Source organism: Lissotriton vulgaris, chromosome 1_1, assembly GCF_964263255.1.
Source record: "Lissotriton vulgaris chromosome 1_1, aLisVul1.2, whole genome shotgun sequence".
Lineage (NCBI taxonomy): Eukaryota > Metazoa > Chordata > Amphibia > Caudata > Salamandridae > Lissotriton > Lissotriton vulgaris.
The window spans coordinates 530,599,536-530,621,703 of record NC_141685.1 but is presented as its reverse complement, the minus strand read 5'-3'; the positions used below and the strand labels follow the sequence as shown (position 1 = coordinate 530,621,703).

The following is a 22,168-nucleotide window of genomic DNA, read 5'->3' as shown; positions in this document are numbered from 1 at the left end:
AGGGGGCGATATTGCCGACCCCCGGTAACAAAACAGGTCCCCAGGGGCCCAAAACCGATCCCCACCCTCGCGGCCTACCGGGGAAATGCCCGGTGCCCGCTATGGCCAGTCCGGCCCTGGGTGTAAGAATGTTTATGAAATGCGTCCATAGTGCGAACAATCTCTTTGAAACTGTTAAAAAAATATGGATAGTGAAATATTTTTCCTGCTATTGATGTAGTAGCTGCATTTGAAACTAGAACTGCCTGAAAGCACTTTTTCAAAGGCGCGTGTGTTGCTTCTCAAAGCACAATCACGACAAGGGGTCTTGTTCACGTGCAGAGAACGGTTTCAGCACCACCTGAGCACCTTACCTTGTCCTTCATTAATTAGATCTGGAGAAAAAAACGAATTACAGTTTTGACCCACATGCGGTTAATTATCAGGCAAAGAATATTTACATTGATATTCTACTTAATTGGCTTTTGCTGATACAAATTCAGTAACTTTGGAGAATGCACTCATGGAGCATTTACCAGTTCACTGGGGATTCATTTCTTGTAATGAAAAAATTGCAAAAATACTTACAAATTAATAACAGCATTGTGTCCAATTTTACTACTACCACATGATTTAACTATCATTCCACAACACTTTAAAATTATGCTCGTCTAAACAATTTGCACTACTTGTTGTTACTTCACAAAAACACTAATAGCACTTTCATTATAGACTGCAATTTAGATGGCCATGTAACTCTAACACCTTTCCAACATATTTGTAAAGGTTTTTGCCATGGTTTACATTATCTGACCTTTTAATTTATTCTTCATCTCACCTGACACGGGCCTCCCATAGCCCTACTCCTTTATCTGTTAAATCTCCCCCTGTCTCCTGTCCTTCCCCTGCTCCTACTGTAGCCTCTGCTCATTTACTTAATACCCGCTCGGCAGTCAAACACCAGACAGCACTCTTTAACCTCTTGACCACCGATTCCCCTGATTTTCTTTTCCTGACCGAAACCTGGTTCACAGCTGACTCCCTTCCTGATCTTCTAGCCATTCTCCCCGATTCCTACTATGCCCTCCGAGCTGATCGCCCGGATGGCAAGGCTGGGGGAGGTGTGGCAATGATTATTCGGTCGACCCTCAAATTCCAACTTCTTCCTCATCCCCCTATACCTAATGTGGACTACCTAGTGGCCCGCTCTCTCAATCTTCCTGCCCCCCTCACTGTCGTCCTCGTCTATCGTCCCCCTCAATCTATGCCCTCCTTTGTAGCTTCCCTTCAGGACCTTCTGGCCACGTTGGTGGTCAATAATTCTTCCGTCCTACTCCTCGGCGATTTTAATTTCTGGCCGGGTGATCCTAGGGAAGATCCTTCTTCTAAAGACTTCTCCGCTACCCTCCAATGCTTGAACTTCACATCCCATGTCACAGCTGCCACCCATGTCCAAGGCCACATTTTAGATCAAATTTGGTCCTCTTGTCCCCTCGCTTCACCTCCTTCTATATCTCCTTGTATTTGGTCGGACCACTTTATCATTTCTTTCTCTATGCACCTGGGTGTGGTTGACAAGCCTCCCCTTCCCAAAAACATTCTAGCCCGCAACTGGAATAAGACCGATCTTGATTCTCTTTCGTGTTCCTTGGCTTCATCCGCCCCGGACCTCACTGATCTCCCCCTTGAATCCCAGGCCTATGCCATCAGCACATGGCTGTCCTCCTCGTGTGACCTAGTGGCCCCGCTTAGAAAGATCAAAGCAGTTCGCCCCTATGATGCGCACAAATGGTTCTCCCCAGAACTCAAAGCGCTTAAACTCGACCTTAGACGGTCGGAACGCCTCTGGAGACGGAAGTACTGTCCTTCTCTGCGCGCCAAATATAAACAACTTCTCACCGAATATAAAAAAGCCATTTTAACGGCCAAAACTTCCTATTTCACTGAGAAAGTAGCTCTCTCCGTCAATAAACCTCGTGAAATCTTCTCCCTGGTTCACAATCTTGCCACTTCTGAACGCTCCTCCCCCTCTCTGGTTCCCTCTCAGTCCCTCTGTTTGTCACTCAATGACCTTTTCATTGACAAGATTGTGAAGATCAAAGCTAACATCCCTACCGTGTCTCAACCCAGCCGCACCCGTCCCTTCGCACCCCCCCGTCCTCCTTCACTCTCTTTCCTCCTATCTCACCTGATTTATTTCTCAAATATCTGATCAAAGTTAAGTCTGGCTCTCCCGCGGACTGTGCACCTGCACGCATCCTTAAAACCCTCTTCACCAACTGTCCTGCCCCCCCTCTTGCTCTACTTAATTCTTCTTTGGCTACTGGTTCTGTCCCCTTATCTTTCAAATCTGCAATCGTCCTCCCCATTTTAAAAAAAACTGGTCTGGATCCCTCTCTCCCCTCTAATTTTCGACCCATTTCCCTTCTTCCCTACCTCGGCAAGATCCTTGAGACCCATGTCACCTCCTGCCTCTCCTCGTATATCGAGGAGAATGGCCTCCTGGCTTCCCATCAGGCAGGTTTCCGCCCGGGCCACTCCACGGAGGCAGTGGTCATTGCAGTTCTGGATGAACTCAAGGGGAAAGCCGATTCTAACCTTCCCCAAGCCTTGGTCCTCCTCGATTTGTCCGCTGCGTTTGACACGGTTGACCACTCCATTCTTCTCGACCGTGTCAGCGCAGCGGGCATTCGGGGCGCGGCCTTTTCTTGGCTCGCGTCCTTCCTTCGGGATAGGTCCCAGGCTGTTCACCTCTCCGGTTTCTCTGCCCCTCCCCGCTCGGTCTCTTGTGGTGTTCCCCAAGGTTCCTCCCTGTCCCCCCTCCTTTTCAATCTCTATATCTGTCCTCTCATCTCTTCCCTTCTCGAGCTGGGGGTCTCTGTGTACAATTACGCCGACGACCTCCAGCTCGTCTTTGATCTCTCTTCTTCCCCCGACTCTCTTCCCAAATTTTGTTCCACTTTAATTTTCATTTCCGAGTGGATGAGCGCTAATCATCTTAAGCTCAATCCTGACAAAACGGAACTTGTCCTCACTGGTGGTCCCTCTAACCCTTGGTCCCCTGCACACTGGCCCCCATCTTTTGGATCCCCTCCCTCACCTGTATCCTCCGTTCGCACTCTTGGTATTAAAGTCAGTCATGACTTATCCATGCACAACCAGATCAGTTCCGTCGTGTCCTCCTGTTTTCTGTCCCTCCGTCTCATCCGGAAAATCTCGCGTTTCTTTTCCACCGACGCACTCAAAACCATAGTCGCGGCTTTAATCATCTCCCGCCTCGACTATGGGAATGGCCTCTACGTGGGCATACCTGCTTACGAGACTCGCCGCCTCCAGGCCATACAAAATCAGGCCGCCCGCCTCATTTTGTCTCTCCCCAAATCCTCCCATATCACTCCCGCTCTCAAATCTCTTCATTGGCTCCCTATCCGATTCAGATCCTTCTTCAAATTGGCTTGCTTAGCTTTTCGAGCTCATTCCCGCTTCGCTCCCTCTTTCATCACTTCTCTTATCTCTTCTCACGCCCCTAGTCGCACGCTTCGATCTTCCTCTCTTTCTCTCTTGCACATCCCTCGTTTTCGCAAATCCAGAACTGGCGGTACTCGGTTTTCTGTCCTGGCCCCCCAGTTCTGGAATAGCCTCCCACTTTCTATTCGCTCTATTCCCATCTACACTCACTTTCGTAAGGCCCTTAAAACTTTCCTTTTTTCTCAGGCTTTTCCCTCTTAGTTCTCCTGGTTTCCCGTTGTGAGCTCTGAACAGGTCCCTAGCGCCAGGAAGCCGCTTGGCCGCAGTGCGCTTTATTAAATATTTTTTTCATTTTTCATTTCATTTCATTGTCCTTCAGCTTCTGCTTACAGCATTCGAATAAAGCTGCTGTTAAACTACAGAAGTAACATTTATACCGTCTCATAAACACAGAGTCTTTCCCATGCTTCACATTACTATGCAGCAATGCTTTATAGCCTGGTGTATTGGCATTGCCAGCGCTTGTCGTTTTTTCTTTTTCTTCCATATGTGTAGAAGCTTAGGCACAGTCTAATTTTTGCCTTATAAATCTGACAGCTTTTATGCACATTATTATGCAACTATATCCCCTCGCATCAATACACAACCGAGCAGGACCTATCTGTTGGTATACGTGTGGAATAACAGGTTGAACCAGTTGACAGTATCCACCAACAGCATCCACCAACAGCACACACATATCTCAAGTGGCAGCCTCTGTGTTGATTTCACATTCACACCTACTGTTTGCATTTAGCATTTGCAAATGCAAGGAGATGATGGACGAGCGCTGAAACTTTTCAGACACTCCACCCTACTCCCAGATCTTGGTTGAATCCATCATCGTTCTTTAGCTCACTTCAGCACCCCAGTTTGGACCCAGCCATATGCAAATCAGTCTTTACCCGATCCCTCATGGGAACAGTCCAACCCGCACTGCGGGGCCTGGTGTTCCCTGGACCGAAAACAGGTATCCTGGGACTGGTTTCCGTGTGACACCCCTCATCAGCCAGGCTAGCTTGAATCCAGTGAGCATTTCCCTTTTTAAGCTTCTGAACTCTGATTCTCTAAAACAATTCTTTTTTTTGACAAACCGGTTACTGATACCAGAGAGCTTCAAAGAAGTCAGTGGCATGAAACATATAACCAAATTACTTCAAATCAGCTAAATAAAAATGTGTCCGCTGATTCTGTGCTACGTACAGGCCTATCATTCTTCAATGACTACCTTCTGAGATATAGAGGCTCTTTTTGTATTGCCACTCTTTTATCTATACCAGCCTGATCTGTCCCCCATGCAGGGGTGTGACTGGTGATCATGAGATAGGTCTTAGTCCTCCATATGGCTCTGAAACTGTTGGCATCTGTGGTATTTTTGGTATGCCGATTTTTCCATTTTTCCACCATCTTTCCATAAGTTATTATTCCTTCTATGTATTATTGGTCTCAACATTGTTTAGTTTATATCAGATGGATAATTAGAAGTTTGCCTTGATTGTAGCACAGTATTGAAAGAGACTTCAGCTCGTACTAGTCATTGAATTTAGTTTGGGCTCAGGTTGGTAGAATTGCTGTCATGGATTTGCCAGGAATTTGAAATCTCATGCACCGAGGGAACAAACATCTAAGTGATCAGTGATGGCTAGATTCCAAGCGGCAAGGGCGGCAGGAATCGCTTATGAAAAGCTTGCCCCATTTTGCCTCTTTCCGGTGGCTAAATAATTTGAACTAAAACTTAAACTAATGACAAAGCCCAAACCTCCCTTTCTAGTATAGGCAAGTTTCCCCTGTAAGCAGGCCTATCTAGTTCTAAGGCAGGGTGCTGTTTATTAAAAACCAGGACGTATATTTGTATATGCTCGAACAGTAAAAGCCCCAACTTGTAATTTTTACTGTTGAAAGGTTATTAGCCCCACGAGCGAGTACAGGGTTACAACTCAGCTGTGCTAACTTCATGACAGGACTACTAAATTAGGTACTCAAGGTATCAAATTAATCGCTGCATTAAACACCAATTTATAGCCAAGTCGAATTTAATTGAACTTTTAAGAAAAGGCAGCCTCTCTATTGCTTAGGTTTTCCAATGTCCATTTCTAGATGCTGGCCACAGGATCGCCTTTCGCCTCCTGGAGAGAAGTGTGAACGATTCCCAGGAGATGGAGCAATAGAGGCATGCCGTTGGGAGGGGTGTCACCGCTCCCTGACAGGAAACCACACTGACTGTGAGCCCAAAAGGGGAGCTTCAAAGGAGCAACCTGCTTTGAAGGGCAAACGGTAGACCTACATGAAGGGGCTGCTCTTTTGTTCAGGTAGTCTTTTGGAGTCTGGCTACACCCCTTGGGTGGGTTGTCAAGTGAGGGAAGGGTTCAGGTATCTTGGAAGTGGACATAATGGCGCACTCTGGTATAGCTAGATGCAACACTTTGCAATAAGTCGTCATCATTAGGGCTCGAAAAATCTACTCACCCTCTCACATTTGTGAGCCAGATTCAATTAGGGCAGGCTATTTTTAGGTCAGTAAGAAAACTTTATTTGGTTAATTACAACCTTAAAAGTATACCCTATACATAAAATTACTGTTAAAACTTGAACAAGATCATATTAAAAACATGGCATTTGTACTTCCCGTAAAATAGTACATTCCTTCGTACTAAATACAAAAATACCCCTAGGGGTAATTAAGTCAGGTAATTTCCATCAGCATCAAATCAATTCCAAAGGTTCCAAATCATAACGTTTTTAGGTCCTACTTGCCTTTTCTTGGGAGTAGGAAGACAAACTGACTTTTGACCTCTGCCTCTGGAAGCAGAGAAAATGTGACAAGATAGCAAGATTTAATGGCATCTTTATTGCCCACAAAAATGAATGAGCAAACAAAATGCCTTTAAATATTGTTAACTTGTCACATTTGCTCCACTTCCAAAAACTGAGGTCAAGTGCATTTCAGTTGGGTCGAGTAAATTTTTTAGGTTATCTAGACCTGCAGGTCTAGTATAAATTAAAGGATTTTTCGAGCCCTGATCAGCCAAAGGTCCTGGTAGCTCTTTGATTAGTAACTGCGCCCCCCTCTACAGGGGACACTTTCTGTGCAGAAATATTGCACCACTGGCCCTCGGACCTCAGATCACATCTGTACTGGAGAGCGGACCGAAGAAGGACTGCTCTGCTCTTCTTGGACCCTGAAAAGATAGGCTGCCCCAACCACTGTACTGCACCTGCTGATCCTTGGGCTAGCGAAGAGAGGACTGTACTTGTGATACCTAGCTCATGGAAATTTCGCTCCTGATCTTAAGCAGACAAGGTGAACTCCAAGAATCTGTTGGTTCACTTCTTGTTACAGCACCAGGTTCGCAAAAGCTGAAGAAGCCTGTTCTGGACAGTCCATAGCCACAATCGCTTGCTCGCCTTTGACTGCCAACGTGCAGTCCTGATGCTCAAAAGTTGTGCCTGAGTCAGCCGAACCTGGGAATGTCCTCTGAGTACAGTTTGATCGCCCATGATAGACAGTAGCCTTCACCAAAGTGAACCACTGGTTTTGCTGTGACTGGAGTCCAGTAGTCCATTGACAACTGGACCTAAGAGAACTTTGAAGAACATCGAAATCATGTGGCCAAAGTCATCCCACACTGGCCTGTGGACCTGGAGAAGCCCCCTTCCGATTACCACACAGTATCTTCAGCATCCTATTTCCTTTGTATTATGACCACTCCACTGAAGCCTATGACCGTTTGCCCATAGGGACTGTGACTGGACTTCAGACAACTTTGTTGACAAGGTAACTATCCCACTACTCCTTAATGGCCCAGCTGACCTCCCCCCTGTTGGAGTTGGTCGCCCTGTGTGGTTTGGAGTAGCTGAACACAACTAGCAGTGATTTAAAATTTCCTTAAAAAATCTATTTCTCTAGAACATTCTGGTGGATCACGTTTATTTTGGGGTCTAAAAATTCATAAAAATAAGATCTATGTTTATGAATTGGTGATTGATTTCTTTTGTGATCTGACTTTCTTAGTTCGTTATTTTGGTACTTATAAATGCTTTACACTTGTTCCTTTATTTAAGTGTGACTGCTTGAAGTCACAGATACCCAGGGTTGAGCTACAGGTTTTACAAATGAGCCTGCCTGGACTCAAGACCATATTGTGAGTGTACTTTATGATGAGGTCACAAACCACACTTTATAATACACAACTTTCCTCAAAAATACATGTTCTCAAAGCCAGTTTTCTCTGTTTATACAGTATATACAGTGAACAAAGGTGCAAACACTTCATTGCTCATGAATGTATACATACATACTTAATATTTGTGTAGAAACACTGTACAGAAACCCAAGGTTGATATCCAGTTTAAACAGCCTTATGGATACTGTCTGGGATTACATAAATTAATCCAGTTAAATTAAAATGAAATGAAAATGTATTCTGTGTCCTAGTACCCGATGGTGTCTAGGCGCCCAAGCTGTGACTGGAAGGAAGGAAGGATAAAAACAAAGGATCAACTAGTTATTAAACAGCTAGGTTTTTAAGGATTTATGGAAGGACAAAATATCAGATTTAGTCTAGAGAGAGATTGGCAGAGAGTTCCAGAGTCTAGCTGTGCCCACTATGAAACTCCTTCCCCCCCAGCAGTCTGTTTTGGCTTTGGTGGAACATACTGGCAGAATTTGCGCTTAAAAATATCAGGGCTGTGCCATGTCTTAAAGGCGATACCCAGGGACTTAAATTGTTTCATAGGGAACCAGTGCAATTATGGCAAAAGATGGGACACTGATTGAGATTTTGGTACCGCGAGCAGCAATCAAACGGCTGGATTTCGAAGAACCTGTAGTTTGTTGAAGCCTTTAATCCGAATATTTAGAAAGAGTAGAAGTAAATCGCAAATCAACCAAGGTAGGTGGTCCCATCTTTTCGACCCCAAATTATTCTGATAATGCTCATTAGGACAGTGCCATCTGTCTGGTGAACCAAAATGATTCAAGATAATCCATCTCGGAGAAGGAAAGGCTTCAATCGCTCTCTAGCTCAATCACAGATGTTCTCAGAAGAGGGTATATGTTGTTGTTGTCCTACATCTGACTTTTGAGGTCAAAAGAAAACATCCGTGACATTTTGCGGGAAGTCCAAAATAAGAAATAAATCGCTGTAATCCGAGAAAGTTGCTTTCAGGGGGTAGGGAGGAGATTGAGGCAATAGCAGCCAACGACGTGCAGGGTATATTCTCCACTGCGCCCATCTCCAAAATATCCATTCACAGGAGGCTGTCAACCTTTTGATAATTACCTACTCATCAGGACCATGGACACATTTTCCGAGCACAAGTGGACATAGATGCTGAATATGGAGAAAATCACAAAATCTATTTCAAGCGCATAATTCATATGCATGAATGTGTATGGTCATGTCATAATGTGATACCTGCAATTTTAGAGAACGTTTCCATTACTTATAAAGAGAAAACGAGAACTGGGCCATGAATGAGACCAACTAAATCTCAGTAGGTGATATGTGGACGCACATGACAAAATGAGCACACACGGTGGCACAAATAATTTAAGAAACTCACAATTAAGTTACTGGAAGGATTGAAAAACCTGAAAATGAGGGTTAAAACATGTTCGTTCTATAATTGTGTTGAACAAGGAAACAATTAGCTGAACTTACATGGCAGGCTCCTGTGGGATGAATCAGAGTAGTCCATGGATGAGAGAAACTGTATAACTTAATTGGTGAAAGGCAGAGTGATGTAGCATTAATGAGGAAGCCTGAATAGGCACAGGTGAAATTGGTGAAAGTGCAGTAAAAAGGAAGGCTGCCACTGCCTGCAGTCTGGGGAATCCTACAGCATGAAGGTGCATGGGAGCTGCCTGAATTTAGGCTCCATATGCGAGGGATGTGTCCCAGGTAAATAAGTTACTGGCGTCCGGCAGATATCAGAGAAAGAAGAGGGGCTTGGGTGAGACCAGGCTGAAGGCGGCAGGTGATGCCACAGCTAAGACATGGCATGCTATGGATAATAGCCTGATTGCCTTTAAGGATCTGTTTGCTGAGGGTCTATCCCTGACGTGGCTTCTGTTACTACTATAAATAGAGAACGGACCAGAATGAGGTAAACCTTTCAATTTTGAAACTGTTTACTTAGATATACACATTTCCTGCTAGGTATGAGCCGCCAATATGAGGCCCTTGTCTGTTCCAAAAGGGTCTGAAAATAAGGGATCTCCTAATTAAATAAAAAATGTAATTAAATTACATTTGTGAGTTCTAAATAGCCTAGAGAGCAAGACACTAGTACATATGCATTATGACGCACAGTTACATGTGTGTCAAACTACAACGTGAACTACACTAATGATAATGGGGTTTGAATGCACTGTATATTCAGTCGAGTTACTGTCTTAATTGAAAAGCCAGTAAAAAGTAATATTTAAAAGATAAAAAATATGGGAGTTTAATTTCAGCTTTATTATTGAGGACAACATCATTTCTTCTATGATGATGGGAGATTCTGTTGTATTTGTGTGTTTTTTCCTCTCCCTAGTGTGTTCCACTCCATCAATATACTTTCCTTGGGATTGTCTGCCTGCCATACATATGTTTTTTTATGTTCCGCGATTTTTTATTGGATTTTCACATTGAATAATAAATCTGGTACAAACATCACAACTTTAAGCAATCGACTAAAAGTTCCCTTCTGACCCCCCCCCCCCCCCGCCCCTCCCTTAAAATAAAGGAACACTCTGCTTTCGACTCTCTCCTACAATTGCCATATTTTCTTGAGAAGTAGCAGATTTTCATGACATTAGCGATAGTAGTTTGCTACTTAGTTGTAAATCCCCATTACATTCCGCTTAGCCTTTTTGAATGCATTTTTCTACCAGACGGTGGGGTTGTGTGTATGTCTGTGTGTAATTTTTTTTTTTTAATTACGCTGGCCAGATAGTTTAAAAAAAACAACCTATACAAATACAGTAAATAATAATTGCATCCAAACCAGGTCGCGGTGTGCAGCAGCCTTCAGAATAGGGGTCAAGACTTTGACATTTGGTCTGCACATGTTCTAGATTTAGAAGAATGCTTGCTGGAGAAAGTGCTAATGTTAACTCTAGCAATAGCATTGAATTTTGTGTAGAGTAACACCTGTCATTAGTGCCTGCCCGTGTTCATGTCACCTACAATGATATTTAAGGTCATCTTGGTGTACACCAAAAATAATTTCTACGTTATGATTGTTTGAGTGCTGAAATGTTTGCCTCATTAAGATATGTAAATGAAAAAACGGGATGTACATGTCCTGAAACTTTGTTAATGCACCATGAACTTTTAACTCATTCTGGGAGCTATTGTTAAGACTGAATGCTTGTAGTAGGCACTCAGGCTTGATAGCTGTTTTTACTGGGAGTATAACTAGTTTCTTTCACTTGGTTTCTATGTTTCTCGCCTATTTCCCAACTTTATTTCCCCTCTTGGCCACTCTTCTTTAAGCCCTCGTTTTGAAAGCATCTGTGTTGTCACGCACTTACTGAATAATTATGGATAGTTTCTTAGTTTTACAGATTTGTTTTTAGTCCGATTAGTTCTTGTAATGCCAACCATGAAAAGTACGTTACGTACACTATCGATACATTTCATCTCGAGGTGTGTTCGTTCATTTCTTTAGGCCACGACTTGTTAAACAAATAAAAGGCATCCATCTTTTCTTCCAAGTCACGTTTCGAATAAGCTGTTCACGCCCTTCGGGCATTTCACAAACACATTTCCAGTTTGCATTGATCTGCTCAAAAGCCTTTGCTGGGTGTCTTAAAATCGTGCTAATCTTAACCCAAGTGTTCACAATGTGCAAAGCTTGCCCTTCCAAATTAGACAGGGGACCTCAAAAAGTTTTGCCTTGTACCCTTAAAACCTCCAAAAGTTGGCGCTCATTAGTTTCTGAACACAGCACTAAGAGACTAAATACCTTTTACCAAGAGACCCAGACATTGGGTAGGTGTGGCAGCAGAAACAGGGTAAAGGTGGTAAGTTTGTCTTAGCGCGAGGTGTTTGCATAGGAAAGTACCTCTGTTGATATGAGTCCAAACAATCCAGTGGGCTCACATTCTTGCCGGGGCACACATGAACTGTGTGTGCACCCATGTGCTGGAAGTGCAATGCTTTTTTAAAACCTGTAACTATGTACCAAATAACATGCTTTTTTTGAATTTCCCAGAACTCAGGATTGTTTTTCTTTCAAAACTCGGCAGTGAGTTGTTGTCTGGGGTTCTGTCATCACTGGTGACATCTGTTGGGATTCCAAACAACCTTTGTGCAGCTCTTAGTATAATATAAAGGGTGTGACCGGGACGAGCATCTGGCAGTGAACATGTTCCTGTTGCGTGAAACTCATTTCATTTTCACTAAAGATTAATTTTCATCTTTGACTTCCCATACCTAATGTATTCATTTTAACATACCCCATTAGTGTTTGCGTTGCTACATCAGTAGTGCTCTTAGCACAAAAATCTAGCTTTAAATGTAACTCTTCTCCCCGTGTCTGATCACTGAAATAAATAGCAGCATTCTTCTCCCATTCGATTTAATGCAACCTGTTTCGAAGAGTGCATGAAGCACACGACCATTCAACACCGGCTTTCTGATGAGGTCATCTTTCTGGGTGATTTCAGCCCCCATTGGGCTGTCACTAGCAACAACTGATTGTATGCAACACTGTTACAAAGCTACTCGCTTCAGAGGATCTACTCTAGACCTCATGATGGCTTAGGAAGTTTTGGTTTCATGTAGGCTGTTCTGTTTATCTGATCCTGTTCTTGGTAGTCTCCAGCCCAAAAAATCCTCGGGCAGATATACATAGTGTTATCCTACGTAGGTGATGTTTGTGAACTTTCCCTTGCACACCAGGATATGGATTATACTATGTTAGGACCCATAAAGGCAACGTGTTCACTATTTTAAACTGTCAGGCAAGGATTTTCCATTTTCCTGGTTCAAAATCACGCCTTCCAAAAAGTCCTGATGGTGAGTACTATAAATCAAATGTGCACACATTGCATTTTTATTGTATATAGAAAATAAAAATGTACAAGCCTATTCTGAGGAGGAGCAATGTCAAAAGATGTTAAAGTAGCAGTAAACACACATTGTTGCATTTGAGTATAGTTCATTTAGGATGAGATGTGGCGCAGTGTATTGTGCTGCCACCTTTAGAACTTGGGGATCCAGGTTCGAAACCTGGCCTCATCGCTATGCCCAACATTGTGTGATTGTGTGCAAATCACTAAGGGCCTGATTAAGAGTCCAGTGGACCGCCGCACTATCAATGGAGTGGCGGGTACCGCTGCACTGGCGGTCTAACAGCTGCATTTTGAGTGCTGAGGTCCCACCTCTACAAGACCGCCACAACTGCCAAGGATCCGAGATCCCTCACCGGAGACGCGGCGGTCTGGCCCAGGAATAAGCTGGTTGTGCAGTGGTGGCACCTCCAAACCTATTCTGAGTTTCCTCGCCGCCGAAGTTTTTATGGTGGCAAACCCGCCATGAAAACTGTGGAGAGGAGAAAACAAAGGAGGCCCTACAGGGCCTCCTGTGTTCTCAAGGCCATGGTATGGGGTGGCACATGTTGTGCAACCCCTGTGTTAGCGTGTAGTTCCTATAAAAAATGTACAGGATCTGCCCGTTTAGACAACACAGACTTTAAGATTGGTGTCAAACTAACTCTGAACACCCCCACCGGGTATGTTGGCCTTTTGTACTAACTAGCTCACAGTGCCACTAGAATCTCCTCTTACCAAGGAGAGAATAGTTCCTGGCAACCATCGAACATGACAACCCCGATTCCTCAGGACCGTGAAAACCATATACTACTTTTCGCTCAGTCACTCATGCTTACTTAGTCTGTCTCAGAGAGGTACACAAAATAAACAGACTGGGCGTTTTCAATAAGAACTTATTGAACAGTTGTTATTCTGATGTAGAATAAATGAGCTGCAACAACGGTCAGGCAATATAAAATATAAATGATTAGCAGTACTATAAAGGTAAACAGATGGTATAGTTCTACCATCTTATCATCATCATGAATGCATAAAAGTATATAAAACACATGATGAAAAGATGCGTACTCCTACAATGCTTCCCTATCTAGATGTACCTAAGTGTACCTAGCATGTAGGTAGGTGTTAAGCCAAGAATCCCTCTAGGGTTTAGTCAACCCCATTACCTTAGGTGAGAGACTGTGGGACCCCGACTTGGTCTGGAGTTGGACACCCAGCGAGGGATGTTAGACCACTGCGAGCTTGAGTGTCTGCATGCAGGAACCTCAGCGTCTCTGGTCAGTGTGTCGGCCAGGAAGTCTTGGTCTCCTCTGTCTATCTTAGCAAGATGTGATGTATATACACCCATGGGTCCCCCCAGGGGTCCTACCTCGCTGTTTTACTGTGTCGACCTAAGGATGACGTTGCGCATTAACTTTATACATAGATATTATAAAGTAGATGGTCTCCCAGCTGTGCTCCAAGAATACTCATGCATAATATGAGATTTAGAACTAGGGAAAACCCGCGATCTGAATGCAGTGTTGTATCTAGGTAAAAGGTCAGTCCCTGTAAACCGTGACAAGTGTAGGGAAGAATATAAGTGAAGGGTAATGAAGTTACCGGGCCCTATATTATGGTACCTATATGGAATATAACTGTGTGCTTGCACCCCCTTTCCTGAATGGCATGGACCGCCAAAGCATCGCCCACCAGACACGAGGACACTAGTAATCTGGCGGGTGGTGTTCACACGGCTTTGGCGGTGTGGCAGCGGGGGAGAGTCCCCCCTGCCACACCACCTTAATCTTAATTAGGCCTCTAATCTCTCTCTGGCTAAATGTGTGTAAAATGTATTTGTGAAATCCTGACGTGATATACACGATCCCCTTACCATACCCTCATGTAATATAAAGCGCTTCGTGGCTTCACAGCTTTATAAATGCATACACAGTCCATCTAGGGAGGTGACGTAGGTTTGCTCTTTAACTGACGAAGAAGATGAAATATGTTGCTTTCTCTTGCCCTTTTCGTCATGATAACTGTTTTTGTTGCAGACAGTCTAATTGTACCACCATCCTACCTTTCACATGTGATTCCCCTTAAGTGTAATAGAAAATGCACATTTTAGATGTGTAATTTTACGTCATTAAAATAAGTGTAGTGTAATACAGGATGCACATTTTAGGTGTGTAATTTTACGTCGGTACTACTTGCATCTGTTCCTCTTCATTGAACTGGCATAGATTAATTACGGGCTGTGCCGTCTCAGGGTCACACGAGATACTGCTATCCTCTCCAAGAAGGGGCACGCGCTTCCGTGAGCCTCGTCATCCAACCCGAATTGTTGAGAAAATGGTTATTACATTTATTTGGGTTCTGGAAAAGCAGTTTGGACGCATGAAAGTAATAGTTAAGGATTGGAGTCTGATGAGTCTTGCCTGTGTCTCAATGTAAATTGAGTGGTTCGTTCACATTCTGGAAATGTGACAGCGGTCCTTTTCTTTGTTCGATCTGTGCTCTCGAAGCCGGGAGCTCCAATGTTGGACTGATTAACCAACACTTATCGTCGCCTTTGTCTTCTGAGTAACTAGCACATTGGAAATGAAATACAGGTTTCTTTAATGTGTGTTTTAAAAGTTAATTTACTCCGGAAATAATGGCTCGACTTTAGACACGCTTTCTTTATTGCAGTTTCATAGATTTGCAAGTGGTTTGCACCTGAAAGCTTTATTTGATTATTTCTCCCTATAGGGACTATGACTGGCCAAGCATAGGATTTACATTTTTGTGATAGTGAAGTTTCATATTGTAATCCCCATTATAGGACCATGCTTATCTTTTTCTCATTTGTGTCTCAATTGTTATTTTGTTTTTATTCCATACTTTTATATTATTTCTACAACAGTTATTTCGAGTTTTGCGAAATATTTCCCCTCTCTGCGTTGCTAGTAGCAATATTTATAAGTACTGTAGGAATTTAAACCACTTAATAAATAGCAGATTGTGTTTATGTTCGCTCACTGTTGAATAAATGGCGCACGTCTTCTACATTTTGAAATGGAGGAGTGGGTTGTGGGAGTGGGTCGGGGGTTGGAGTGTACTGAGGCAGGATGGGAGCAGGTTGTGATGGCTATGCCACATATCTGATTTCCCTTCTTGAATGCCATTGCAGAAAATCGTATCAGCCGGGGATGTCAACAAAGACGGACAGCTGGACTTCGTCGAATTCATGCAGTACCTGGAGGAACACGAGAAGAAAATGAAGATCGCCTTCAATAGTTTGGATAAAAACCAGGATGGTGAGATCTTCTATTTCAGATAACACGCACACGTGTAAAAGAAACACTTCAAAGTATATACTACGGTGCAGTTTTTTAAACGGAGTATTTTTTGTCTGGTTACTGATGCGCAAAAAATAGTGCATGGTCATAATTCTGTCAGTGTTTGTTATTGTTTATTTGTTTTTAAATGTTTTTCTTTGTAATACTTCACTGTGAAGTCTTTTATATTTGATGTTTTTCTGTGAAATTATTACTTAAGAAAAATAGAAATACAAGAGAAGCTATCTAGTCCCTCTGCCACTAATGCTAAAGTAAATTAATGAATGTTTTATTTATCCTAAACAAACCACAAAAGTAAGTTGTGGTGATTCGATCTTTTGTTTTCTCGCTGCTGCTTCGAATGTTTCTGACGATACAGGATCTATGCTTTATTTCAAGATAATCACTGACTAGGTGAACAGTTCTATTTAAAATATACATAAAAGTAGCATGTGTGAACATCCTTAAAAATTTAGCAAACGTTCAGGGGTAGTGGTCCAACGTTGGACACCCCTGGCAAGCCTAGATGTCCCTACGAGTGCAAAAGGTTTATTTTATGTACACATCAACCTTTTCAGGGGAGCATTATTGTACAGTGTTATATATAGTACACTTGTTAGGTAGTCTAGAGGTCAGCTTCTTTTTTTAAAATGAGGGGGTCCGCCCACCTAACACCCAACGGGCTATTATTGACCCCGGGGGATCACCACTTCCCGGGACAGGCCTTCAAACACAAAAGGAGGGGGGACACAGAGCCTCCCCCTTGAACGTAGATGGCCCTGGGGATCGCCACTCCCTATACCCGCCTTCTGCTATGTCCCAGGGTAACCACCCTGGGACGTAGCTGTTTGCTGTGGCTTGGCCGACCCTTTACCGCTCCCGTCAAGACACAGCAAATGCTCTGCGTCCAGCAAGTGAGAGCTGCCAAAATGCTCTTGCTTACTGGAAGAGGAGCAAAATTGCTTTCAGACACAGAAAGCTGCATGTTAAGCAGCTCCCTATATCTGAAAGCAATGCTGGCTCGAACAGGAGGCAGGAAGCTGGTAGTGACTGCAGGGCATTTAGGCTCCGACCGCAAGCCCATTGGAGACTGGGTATCCTGGGGGCACCCAGCAGACATGGCCAGGAAATGGGGTTCTGGGGCTGAAAATGGCCCCAAAGGATCCATGCTGAGGAGTTGGATTGGCACCAACCAGGCCCAGCACTCTGAAGATTGTGCATACTTCACAACCTGAACTACAGCCCGGTGGACCTAATTTGCTTCAAAATGACTAAAGAATGGGTTCCCTGTAAGCTACATATTAACAAAGCTCTCCTGGAACATCATCACCAAGAATCCTCCGCATGGTAGATTTGTAAGGGTTTGTTAGGGTTTTGTCGAAGTGGATTGTGGGAACTAAAGTCCCAAACTTTCAGGTACCATCTTGGAGCTTCCAGACACTTGGAGTACTTTTTGGACACTTTAGGACCCTCTGGGGAACTTCAGGAAGAAGTTCCAGAAGTTGGGAGAGGTTTGGGGCTACTCTGGAAAAAGCTCCATAAGTGGACTGACTGGACCTGGCCAGCTGAGGCGGTGACCCGAAACTGTGAGTTGGGCGTCCAGGTTAGTCCCGATAAAAAGCTCTGGAGGTCCAGCTCCCAGAGTTTGACTGAGAGTAAGCTGAAACCCAACCTGGTGAATCCTCACCGAATCTGGACTGGCTGAAAGCTTCGAGACACTCCGGGAAGAAAAGCTCCAGAAAAGTTTCTAAATCAGGTAAAAACTGTGACCAAGACTAACCACGAGGGATTCCGCGCAGGGCTCCATCGCGGCCGGCCTGAAAAGTTGACCCGGTCTAGTGTGACCAGATAGGCGCTATAGGTTGCTATGTGCTCCGTTTCCCGACGACGTATTTTTTTTGTTTTGGTGTCATTTTAAAGATAAAAATATTTCCTATTTTTATAAATTGGTGTTGGATTTATGTGGGTGGTGTCTTAATTATTTACTGAATTTATTCTTTCTAAATCATTTACATACCTGTCTTGGAAGTTAGGCCAAGCTCGCAGCCAAGGTACCAAGGGTTGAGCATAGGAATCATTTTCTAAAACCTGTACTGAGCCCTATAGTGTTAGTGGTCTTATTTCCCGTGGCAGATATACATTTGCCACTACTAATTACCCACTGTCCAACTATTGTCTTTTCCCTTTTCTCTAATGTATATACAAGACGTTTTCCTTTGTGAGTTTCATGATTTATAGGGAAGAGTACGTCTCTGGTTTGCCCTCTCCCTCTGGATCCTTTGTCAACATGAAAAATAATACATAAATGTATAAAAATAGTACATATTTATTATTGAATTCTAAAATATTTTAAGAAACTTTTAAATTAAAAGAAATGTAACAATACATTTTATTAAAATACTTTGATTTTAATTATTCTATACATCTCTATATTACAATAACTTTAATATGGAGATGCCCTATTGTACAGTATAAGGAACATTAAAACAATGTATTTAACTTGAAAATAATTAGTAATATGTTTGGAATTATGTAAATTCATTTGATACATTTAATATATATGTGGAACAAAATAACAAAAAGCCACAGTACATTTATTTCGAATATAAATATTTTTTTTAATGTGCATTTATATAAAAGTGATGTATAGAATTAAAATAAATGTAATTATTTTTAATAGCATTTACTGTTAAATTATGTTAATATTTTATATTTAAGTATCATTTGCTATTTTTATAAACTATTTTAAACATTAATGTATACTCATTTATATTTTTACTTATTTTAAATAATTTAATTTACTCCATTGAGTGGAGGTATCTGATAACTATCCTTCACAGAATGGGTTTCCCCAAAAGATTCGTGCAATGGGTGTCGCTGATTTACACTAATCCGCGCGCTAGGGTCCGGGTGAACGGATACATATCAAACAGCTTTGCTATTGAGCTGGGTACTAGGCAGGGATGCCCACTATCGCCACTCCTATTTGCCCTAGCTCTGGAACCTCTGGCTTGCAGGATTAGACAGAAGTATAAGTCGTCTGCCCTGCGCTTTCCTTCCAGACCGCTTCATATATCTCTGTATGCGGATGATATGTTAGTGTATGTACGCAAACCTGCTGTCCACCTGAATCCACTTATGAGAGAATACGTAAAATTCGAGGGACACTCTGGATTGGCCATAAACTGGTCCAAATCCTACATCATTCCTTTGACTGACATGGCTACTCCCCTGACCACAGATTACCCATTAGAATGGCAGACTGATCCAATACGTTATTTGGGTGTGATGTTCCATAGGGATCCTGAGATAGTGATCAGAGCGAATTATAGGACGACAATTTCCAAATTAGAGGACAAAGTATGACGATGGATACAGCTGCCTCTATCTTTGGCGGATCGCATCGCGATCGTCAAAATGAATATATGACCCAAACTATTATACCTCTTTAATAATATTCCATCATCCCCCCCCCCCCCCCCCGCCCCCCCCGGGAAAAGTGTTCCGACGCATTAAGTCGCTAGTCCTACAACTTGTTTGGGCGGGCAAACAGGCGCGTATAGAGCTCCAGACATTGACACTGCCATATAGCAGGGGCGGATTCAGCGTACCAGATTTTCTCTTATACTACCTCTGCGCACAAGCTCAATATGCTGCTTATTGGTACCACGAAGTGCCTTACCTTACCCACACGGCAATAGAAGAAGGTGACGCAGATCCAATTCCTCTCACAGCCATTCTGACACATAAACGACAACCTCTTTATGCTCAAGACATAAACCCGGTAGACACTACAGTAAGGGCTTGGCATAAATTGGGGCAACTGGCACATAAAACACCACTATACGCTCCAGCACTGACTTTATCACACCACCAAGCGTTGTCGGTCACTGGAGAAAAAGTAGGTATGTCATTATTGCAGCAGGTAGGCATGGAGCGATTGGGAGATTTAACGAGAGTAACTTTATAGACATTGAAGGATTAACTTACATACAAAACAAGTCTCCAATGTTTTACTTCACGTATTACAGACTGAAACGTGCTTTAAAGGAACACTACCCCACCTTTCCTAAGGAACCGGAAAGTCTAGACCCACTACAGCTGATCATTACTTCGCAAGACATATCACACCTAGTTTCTAGACTGTACACAACGGCACAGGCAGAACTACCGTACACAACAGAGAAAGCCATGGAGAAATGGAACTTGGTGCTAGAGGTTCCATTAACGGAGCAAAAATGGCAGCAGACTTGCGCTTTAGTTCAAATCCTCACTCCAAATGGAAATCTTAGAATAATACACTACACATTCCTTCACCATGCATACTATACGCCTGCACGTATGTGTAAATATGGGCTACAAGTAGAAGACAGATGCAAAAGATGTGGCAGTGAAAGGGCGGATTTTATGCATTTAGCCTGGTTCTGTTCTAGTATTCATGAATATTGGATAGAGGTACTCACCAAACTGTCTACCATGCTAAAGACGGAAATTGCATGCACAATACGGGTGGGTTTGTTGGGCATAACACCGCAATTTAAAGCCACCAAACGCAAATTTTGTGTAGTGTCATTACTACTGGCGAAGAGACAAATTGCACAATGTTGGAATAGTACTAAAAAATCGACCACGACATGATGGTTACGAGACATGGCTAGCTGTAGGGATAGACTCCTAACTTATGAAGAGGAACTTCTGGCGAAATCCAGACCCAAAGATTTCTGGTGTTACCTAACCGACTATTTAAACACCTTGGTGGTTGGGTCAAACGAATGTCCTGTAGACGAGGTGCAGCACGAGTAAGACACAATTACTAGGAAATGTACGCCTCATGGCTCTAGCTCTGCAGTTGTGATCTGTATGATTCAAACTTCACTGATTTGTATAACAGAGTCTAATGGTCTCAGTTAAATAGTTATATGCGGTTGTTTTATGTTCACTTATGTGCACCGCCAAAACCTAAAAACGAGACACAATTGAATGTTTCACGCCGCTGGACCACATGTTGTCAGCTAATGGGCTGTGTAACAACGCCACGATACTATGATATGTTTGATGTTGCAGCTGGCCCCAGGGTTGTAGGCTCCTGGCTGTGTATATTTCATTTGCTGTAATAAAGGTCTTGGGAGGTAAAAAAAAAAAATCATTTACCATTCATTTATTTGTGTAATTCCCTACCTTTCAATTAGCACTCTTCATTCATTGCTGCGCTCAAGTGTTCTTCACAATTTGCTATACCCTCCACCCCATGCAGCATTCTACTAGTGCAGATAGATGTGCACAGCGACCTGAAAAGTAGTCAAATTAAGTTCCTGGGGTGATGGGTCAATCTATGCTTTGATTCTATATATATATATATATATACACACACAATGGGTTATTTTTACTTTCTTTAAATTACATTTTGTTTCTTTAACATTTTTTATAAATATTGCCAGGTTGCAAAAAAAATAAAGACAAAGTTAAAACATTTCAGGCTTGCGAATGCCAGGCCTATTGACTTACCAATGCTTGTTTCTATTTTAGTATCTAAAGCAACAGAGTTTATTGGTAGGTAACTATGGAATGATTATGGATTACTGATTATTCTTGTTAAGAACACTGAGGACTATCCCAGCAGGGAGAAGCAGAGTTGAGTGAAGGTCCTCAAATCAGGACTTTTACCAACTGCTAAATTGAAAAACCTAATCCTAAAATCTTTTCTCTTGAAGATAATGGTGCTGCTGGTCAGGCTCATGAAGTTACTTTGAATCCTGAATTAATTCAGTTAACAATGTTATCAAACTTAATACTTCAGTAGTGCAGTACTGTCGTATCTGAACACCTTGTTTCTGAATCGATAGACGTCAACAGTCCACTGGCATTTCTTGAGTGCATAGTCACCTGAAGATTTCTGTGATAAATGGACCCTTTTTGCAAGTAAAAGCTCTAAGATTCAACTTTATGTAAATTTTTCCAAATTAAACCTCTCATGCACCTTTCTCATCCGGATAAACATTGGTGTGAGAAGTAGAATTGAGCAAGCCAATCAGAAAAGGATCCATTAACACAGCAGCTTGCTGAGGGGCAGAAATGTCTAGAGTGGGGTTTAAAACTGTGCATTAGGACTTCTTCGTAAGCAGGAGACTCCCTCCAACTTATCTGACAGGTGCATTATCAAGAGATTAATAAGGCATCTCTCTGTCAGAACACTACTATGGGGAAACTGGTCGAACTTTTCACTCATCAGAGGGATCCCAAATATACTGTCCGTTGTATTGCACAAATATGTTTACAGCAATTATCTGGACTTTTTAACCAATTTTTTTAAGGATTTCCCAGTTAGAGGTTGTCA

At 42.7% G+C, this 22,168-nt stretch overlaps 1 protein-coding gene across 1 annotated transcript in view; it reads left to right on the top strand.

Annotated features, from left to right (window-relative positions):
• The window catches only part of SLC25A24 (solute carrier family 25 member 24), a 306,063-nt gene that overhangs the window by 55,152 nt on the left and 228,743 nt on the right, over positions 1–22,168 (top strand). Inside the window, exon 2 of the mRNA XM_086953894.1 lies at positions 15,687–15,813. Coding sequence (XP_086810020.1) covers positions 15,687–15,813 — 127 coding nt within the window. The remainder of the gene's footprint in view (positions 1–15,686; positions 15,814–22,168) is intronic.